The sequence below is a fragment of the Entelurus aequoreus genome, linkage group LG20 (assembly GCF_033978785.1).
Source record: "Entelurus aequoreus isolate RoL-2023_Sb linkage group LG20, RoL_Eaeq_v1.1, whole genome shotgun sequence".
NCBI lineage: Eukaryota > Metazoa > Chordata > Actinopteri > Syngnathiformes > Syngnathidae > Entelurus > Entelurus aequoreus.
Window position 1 is genome coordinate 26,873,338 of NC_084750.1, and position 8,525 is coordinate 26,881,862.

Here is an 8,525-nt window from a genome sequence, read left to right on the forward strand (position 1 = left end):
ATCACAAATGGATAGTTTTTATATCTTTAATAAGTGTACCATCGACATATCATTTTTAAGTTTTTCATAGTATTAACTTGACAATTTGTGTGTTTTATGCAAATGTTTGTTTGTTAAAGATGATAATACTTGAAACAGATCAACGCCAAATGGACACACACCTTCTTTTACACGCACGCACGCTATAAAACTCCCTACAGTTGTGGCACTTTAGCTCAGCAAGCTCCACTTTTGTTTTGGTGCAGAAAATGTTGCTTTGAAGTCAGGTCTTATGACAAAATATCTCAAGTCATCAATCATAAAATGAGCACAAACTGCATGTTATGTCTTCTTTTATCTTCGTTACTTAAAAGTAGGGAAGGAGGAACCATTCAAGTTTGGTGACGATCTGGATAAAGGTGTCCATTTTTGCCATCTCAAACACACGTCCAGCAGAGGGTGATCATTCTAATGTGCATTACTGCCACCTACAGGACTGGAGTGGAACACTCCAGATAAATATTTTCTGACTATTAAACTTGGCAGAGGCCCAATGTATTTTTTTTCAATAAAGTAAAATTTTATTTTTAATATGTAATTCACCTCGTTATTATAAATACTGTGTTGTTATAATTATTATTGTTGTTTAAAATTATTTTCCCCTTGTGTGCACCCAGACCTTGGTCAAAGAGGCAGTGGTGCACCCCCTAGAGGTGGAGCCAGGTCGCTTTCTGCCGCAGACCGAGCAGAGCTTGGCTCCGCCCCCTTCTCCCCAAACCTCTTCTCACCCGCACCCGGGCCGGGCCAGGATCTCCCTGTCCATCTCGGTGGGCCCCGCCCCGTCCGCCCTCCCTTCCACAGTGACGCGCTCTGCCCTGATGCCTCGCCCCCCGACCCTGGAGGGCGGCATGAGGGGCCGCGAGGGTTGGCGGGAGCACAGCGGTGGCCGGGACAGGTGGGCTGGCACCAAGGAGCGAGCGAGGGGGAGGATGTCGCAGCAGAAGGAGAGGAAGGCCACGCAGATGCTGGCCATTGTGCTTGGTGAGGACACACACAAAACTACATGTAAAATGTAGTTGTACACACATTGATACATGTATAAATGTACTTGTACACACACTACCATATGTAAAATGTAGTTGTACACAAACTAATACACGTATAAACGTACTTGTAAACACACTACCACATGTAAAATGTAGTTGTACACACACTAATACACGTATAAATGTACTTGTACACAAACTACAACATGTAAAATGTAGTTGTTCACTCACTAATTCACGTAAAAATGTACGTGTACGCACAATAAAACATACAAAATGTAAATGTACACACACATGTAAAATAGAAATGTACACTCACTAATTTATACAAAAATGTAGTTATACACACACTACTTCACGTACAAATGTAGTAGTACACATTCAATAACATATGAAAAATGTAGTTGTACACACTAATTCACGTACAAATGTGGTTGTACACATACAATAACATGAAAAATGTCGTTGTACACATTAACACGTGAAAAATGTAGTTGTACACACTAATTCACGTACGATTGTCGTTGTACACATACAATAACATATGAAATATGTAGTTGTACACACACTACCACATGTAAAATGTAGTTGTACACGCATTAACCCACCTAAAAACGTAGTTGTACTCACTAATTTATGTAGAAATAACAAGTGTAAAATGTAGTTGTAAACACACACACACACACACACGTAAAATGTAGTTGTACAGACACATGTAAAATGTAGTTGTACACTCATTAATTCACCTAAAAATGTAGTAGTACTCACTAATTTACATAGAAATAACACATGAAAAATGTTGTTGTACACGCAAAGGCGCATGTAAAATGTAGTTGTGCACACACTAACACATGAAAAATGTAGTTGTACACACACTAAACATGAAAAATGTAGTTGTACACACAAAATGACATGAAAAATTTAGTTTTACACACAAACACATCTAAAACGTAGTTGCACACACACACACACACCCAAACACTTGTAAAATGTAGTTGTTTACACCCTAATTCACATACAAGTGAAGTTGTACACACACAATAAATGTAGTTATACACACAAAGACACATGTAAAATGTAGTTGTGCACACACACTAATTCATGTACAAATGTGGTTGTACACATACAATAACATGAAAAATGTCATTGTACACATTAACATGTGAAAATGTAGTTGTACACACTAATTCACGTACAATTGTCGTTGTACATATACAATATATGAAATATGTGCAGTAGTTGTACACACACTACCACATGTAAAATGTAGTTGTACACTCATTAACCCACCTAAAAACGTAGTTGTACTCACTAATTTATGTAGAAATAACAAGTGTAAAATGTAGTTGTACACACACACACACACACACACACACACACACACACACACACACACACACACACACACACACACACACACACACACACACACACACACACACACACACACACACACGTAAAATGTAGTTGTACAGACACATGTAAAATGTAGTTGTACACTCATTAATTCACGTAAAAATGTAGTCGTACTCACTAATTTACATAGAAATAACACATGAAAAATGTTGTTGTACACACAAAGGCACACGTAAAATGTAGTTGTGCACACACTAACACATGAAAAATGTAGTTGTACACACACTAAACATGAAAAATGTAGTTGTACACACAAAATGGCACATGAAAAATTTAGTTTTACACACAAACACATCTAAAACGTAGTTGCACACACACACACACACACACACCCAAACACTTGTAAAATGTAGTTGTTTACACCCTAATTCACATACAATAAATGTAGTTGTACACACAAAGACACATGTAAAATGTAGTTGTACACGCACACACACCCACACACACCCACACACACGTAAAATGTAGTTGTATAGACACGTGTAAAATGTAGTTGTACACAGAGTAATTCAAGGAAAAATGTAGTTGTACACACACTAACACATGAAAAATGTAGTTGTACACACACTAACACATGAAAAATGTAGTTGTACACACACTAACACATGAAAAAGGTAGTTGTACACACAAAATAACACATGAAAAATGTAGTTGTACACACACAGACAAATCTAAAACGTATTTGCATACGCGCACAAACCCTACCACATGTAAAATGTAGTTGTTTACACACCAATTCACAGACAAGTGAAGTTATACTCACACAATAACACATACAAAATATAGTTGTACACAAACAATAACGCGTACAAAATGTAGTTGTTTACACACAATAACACATACAAAATGTAGTTGTACACACACAATAGCACATACAAAATGTAGTTGTAAACACACAATAACACAAGTAAAATGTAGTAACACGCACACACACGTCATGCAACATACAAATGTTGACATACGCTTGAAAAGCAGGTGTACTTAATGAAGTGGCCGATGAGTATGTTAATGTTGAGTATGTTTACAAATACATAACTACAATAATTGAGTATGTTTACAAATACATAACTACAATAATTATCTAAAGCCAACATGGCCTAAAATGTATACATTATGAACTAGAACACCTAATAAATCACTCCGAAATTCATAATTTCAAACTTTTACAATTAATGTTTTAATTTCTTAAAATGATGTGTATTTTTCTAAATGTTTTATTATATTTATTATTTATATGATTTATGTATTAATATTTCATCTTAAAACTACTGTATTGATTTCCTAAAATGAAGGTATAATAATGTTAAAAAACACATGTAAAAGTAAAAGTAGAGATAAATTGATCCTTTTCATAGCGCTTATTTAAGGTAACAAAATATGCTACATTTGACTTAATGTCATCTATATTTTAGTAATATTCATAACTTGATATTATTTTTATCACATTATTCAAAATCAAGCTAATATTTTTTCATTGGATTTTCCAAAAATAAAAATGTCTGTGCACAATGCATTAATAATTTATAATTATTAATGTAAAATAACATACACAGTTTTAATTAAAATTAAACTTACATCAAGTGTTAATGTAAACATGAACACTGTTTGCAGTTTGGTTTTTTTCCAATCTGATTTACTATATCATTTATTTTATTGAATGCAGGCACACACTCAACACAGGCTGAGCCAATAAGTGCAATTTATTCTTATATTTTTTTTAACCTGAGATGAAGCACTGATGGCTAGACGCACTGATGGCTAAAAGCACTCAAGTTAATAAGTATACGTCAGAGATGATTATTGATTCCTGATATCGATCGCAGCTGAGTGCTGAATATGTAATTATACTTCCATTTTGCAGAGCCTTGCATGGATTCAGGTCAGCTTGGCTCGCTCTCGTTAGCCTTAACCGACTAATTAGTCTGCTCATTCAAATGTTTGCAACATTTTGAGACATATTAGTTTAATATTCTTCTTCGGTCAATGGTCAACAAAATAAACAAACAGTTGTACATTCATAGATTTAAAAAAAAGAAGAAAATATCTATTGTATGTTTCTATTTTTCACAACTGATAAATATAAAAAATAATAATAATAATCTGCTGTTCTTGCTTGTCACTCAAATGTACAAAAACAGTCCAAGAGAATCAACTTAATCTTATTCGTCCTGATTTTAAATTGATTCATAATTTTCAAAAATCTGAAAATATTTTTTTATGTGTTTATTTATTTATTTATTTCATAAAAATAAATTTTTCTAAATATTTTTGTAGACCATCTCCATGCAACCGGAAGGAGCTTTTCTGACCTGTAATTTGTTTTGAAAAATTTATAATAATTATTATTTCATAATAATTATTGAGAAATCGAGACTTGATTCTGAATCGACTTGTCACCCCAGGAATCGGAATCGAATCGAATCGTGAGGTGCCCAAAGATTCACACCCCTACAATTCACAGTCATGTTGTCGTTACGATAGGATGAATACTCAATGATAGCTAACTTCGATAAATCGCTATGACTAGCTGACAACACACAAAGCTAATGTGTGTGTTTGCATGTGTGTGTGTTACATAAAGTGTAGTTTACGTCGTCATGTTCAAAAGCTGTAAGAAGGCAATATATACACCCTATTTTCCGGACAATAGAGCGCACCGGACTATAAGTTGCAGATATATATGTTGTGAAATGAGTTACTTACACAGACATTTTTTGTATATGTTTATTTACATACCTTAAGTGTTTCCAAACGGTGTCTGTAACACGGCAGTAAAACGGCTGATCAAAGAAAACAGAAGCAATCGTCATGGACCCACTAGCTGCGTGAGCTAGCTCTCCAATCAGCTAAACAGACTCAATAACGCCGCTGTGACGTTTTGGTGAATTTACGAAACTGAAACAATACAAAAAGAATGCCATTGTAAGGTAATAATACTAACACGGACACTCGTAAACATGTTCGCAGATTGGCTAATGCTAATGACGCTAGCTTCATTACATTACGATAGCTCGTACAAATGTGCATGAAAACACTCCTACTAACATCACACATGGGACGGTTTAGTAAGTAAGAATTGTTTTAGTTACATTGTAAAACCTACAAACGTCGCTTGGAGTGATGAATGAAAAATCCATACGGGTAGAAACGCTACGGACAACAGGAAGACAAAACGGCACTTCTACTTTGAAATCTTGAAAAAGAAGGGCACGTTATGGCCGTCAGCAAAGTGAAATCCATGAATTAGCCGCACCATTTTATAAGCGTAGGAAAAAAAGTAGTGACTTATTGTCCGGAATTAACGGTGCTGTAATGCTTACAACACTTTGGAATGACGATGATGATGATGGTGATGGTGATGAGAGGTCTTCCTGGTGTCCAAGGTGTCTTCATCATCTGCTGGCTGCCCTTCTTCCTGACCCACGTGCTGAAAGCCCACTGCACCAGCTGCTGCATCTCGCCGTCGCTCTACAGCGCCGTCACCTGGCTGGGCTACCTCAACAGCGCCGTCAACCCCGTCATCTACACCACCTTCAACATCGAGTTCCGCAAGGCCTTCATCAAGATCCTCCTGTGCTGAGGACACTCGGTGGACACAGGAAGCACTGCAGACTTTAGTTCCAAACAAGACAATTCAAGAAGTCCAAAATGGACACATGGACGGTGACGGCATGAATTTTCTCCTTTCTCTAAGCCGGGACACCAAGCTGCAGCCGGCTCACTGTGTTGGGTTTTAGGTCTTTGAGATCCAGTTCGGTGGGTGAAGGAACAACTGAGCACTTGTTGATGAGGTGGAGGGCGGTTTGTTCCTTGGCACCACATGGGCAGGCCCCAGCAATGCATGGTGGCATTGAAACCTGTATGAAGATGTTTCAATGTTGCCCAATCCTTGGGAGGGAAGTCGGTGCCTGAAAGAAAACATGTGTTCCGGTTGAGGGAGAATTGGGCTGGTTCTCCGGGCTGGGACCATATTGAAGTTGGAGCCAAGTGGCGAGAGAATAGGTAGCGACCAATGTCTTAGTCTCTTGGAGCCAATATCATTATGTGTAGGGAGTGGTTCACATCCCCAGGTGCATGTCTTCGGAGGTGAGAGGAAGCCGGAGTACCCGGAGAGAACCCACACAGTCACGAGGAGAACATGCAAACGCCACACAGAAAGATCCCGATCCAAGGATCGAACCCAGGACCTTCGAATTGTGACGCACACGTACTAACCCCTGTGCCACTAAATTGGCCCTAGTCTATCTGTGTTGGCGCCTTCTGCCCGTGTGCAGCTGGGATAGGCTCCAGCACCCCCGCGACGGATGGATGGAGTGGTTCACGTCTTGCAAGACCTTTGCTACGAGTCTGTGAACTGACCTGTATTTCAGGAAGAGATTTTAAAAAACGGTTGTTGTTCAGAATGGGTGACAAAGGGCAGCCTTGGCCGATTCTGTTCATAACTTTTATGGACAGAATTTGTAGGCGCAGTCAAGGCGTTGAGGGGATCCGGTTTGGTGGATTAGGTCTCTGCTTTTGCAGATGATGTGGTCCTGATGGCTTCATCTGGCCAGGATCTTCAGCTCTCACTGGATCGGTTCACAGCAGAGTGTGAAGCGACTGGGATGAGAATCAGTACCTCCAAGTCTGAGTCCATGGTTCTCGCCCGGAAAAGGGTGGAGTGCCATTCCCGGGTTGGGAAGGAGATCTTGCCCCAAGTGGAGGAGTTCAAGTACCTCGGAGTCTTGTTCACGAGTGAGGGAAGAGTGGATCATGAGATCGACAGGCGGATCGGTGCGGCATCTTCAGTAATGCGGACACTGTATCGATCCGTTGTGGTGAAGAAGGAGCTGAGCCGGAAGGCACAGCTCTCAATTTACCTATCTACGTTCCCATCCTCACCTATGGTCATGAGCTTTGGGTTTTGACCGAAAAACCAGATCACGGGTACAAGCGGCCAAAATGAGTTTCCTCTGTCGGGTGGCGGGGCTCTCCCTTAGAGATAGGGTGAGAAGCTCTGCCTTACGGGAGGAGCTCAAAGTAAAGCCGCTGCTCCTCCACATCGAGAGGAGCCAGATGAGGTGATTTGGGCATCTGGTCAGGATGCCACCCGAACGCCTTCCTGGGGAGGTGTTTGGGGCACGTCCGACCGGTAGGAGGCCACGGGGAAGACCCAGGACACGTTGGGAAGACTATGTCTCCCGGCTGGCCTGGGAACGCCTCAGGATCCCCCAGGAGGAGCTGGGGAGAGGGAAGTCTGGGCTTCCCTGCTTAGGCTGCTGCCCCTGCAACGCAACCTCGGATAAGCAGAAGAAGATGGATGGATGGATGGTTCTTTTTCAGTGTATCGATTCATTAGAATCGCTTTCCAATTTTTCAAACGATTCCCTTAACGATTCCTTCGGGCTGGAATGACGTCACTACGCAACGTGTGTAGTCACTATGCAACAGGCGTAGTGACGTCACACGGCGAGAAACATGGCGCCCAAAGTTTGGCTGTATTTTACGAAAAAAGTTGCAAGATTGCTATTCGGACAAAAGGAGGACTTACAAGTAATTTGTACATTTGAACGCAGAGCTTGCAATACCTCTAAATGTCACGTTTTTGAACTGCTTCGATCTCATCCCAGCAGCAGTCATCTGTGGTGAATACAACACGTACGAACTACAACGTTAGCGCCATTCGCCTAATTGTCAAAGCTGCTATTACCTGTTTTATTGAAATTAATGTCTTCTCATTTAGATGAGAGACAGATTCTGACTACAAAGTTTAGGGTCAACCATTTGCCACAGTAAATTTTCGGTAGGTGAACGTTCAATTGTATATAGAAAAAAGTTGCATGTTTTCACTCATTTATTAGGGAGATGACAATGATTCTCATCCCCCAAACAGAGACAGTTTAAGTCAGGGGTCTCAAACACGCGGCCCGCGGGCCAATTGTGGCCCGGGAGACGTTATTTTGCGGCCCCCACCTTAATATGAAAGTTTAATGTTAGTGCGGCCCGCGAGTTTTAAATGAATGGCGCTTGACAGCGTTGTGTGCGGAGCTGAAGAAATCTACCAATCACGTTGTGGTATGAGGCTCTCGACAATATCGAGGGCGT

General features: G+C 40.2%; 1 protein-coding gene across 1 annotated transcript in view; it reads left to right on the plus strand.

Moving 5' to 3' along the window:
* Positions 1–8,320, plus strand: part of drd2l (dopamine receptor D2 like) — a 55,693-nt gene extending 47,373 nt beyond the window's left edge. The window contains exons 7-8 of the mRNA XM_062029850.1: positions 657–1,020; positions 5,825–8,320. Of these exons, the coding sequence (XP_061885834.1) occupies positions 657–1,020; positions 5,825–6,021 (561 nt within the window). The 3' untranslated portion in view covers positions 6,022–8,320. The remainder of the gene's footprint in view (positions 1–656; positions 1,021–5,824) is intronic.
* The last annotated feature ends 205 nt before the right edge of the window (positions 8,321–8,525 follow it).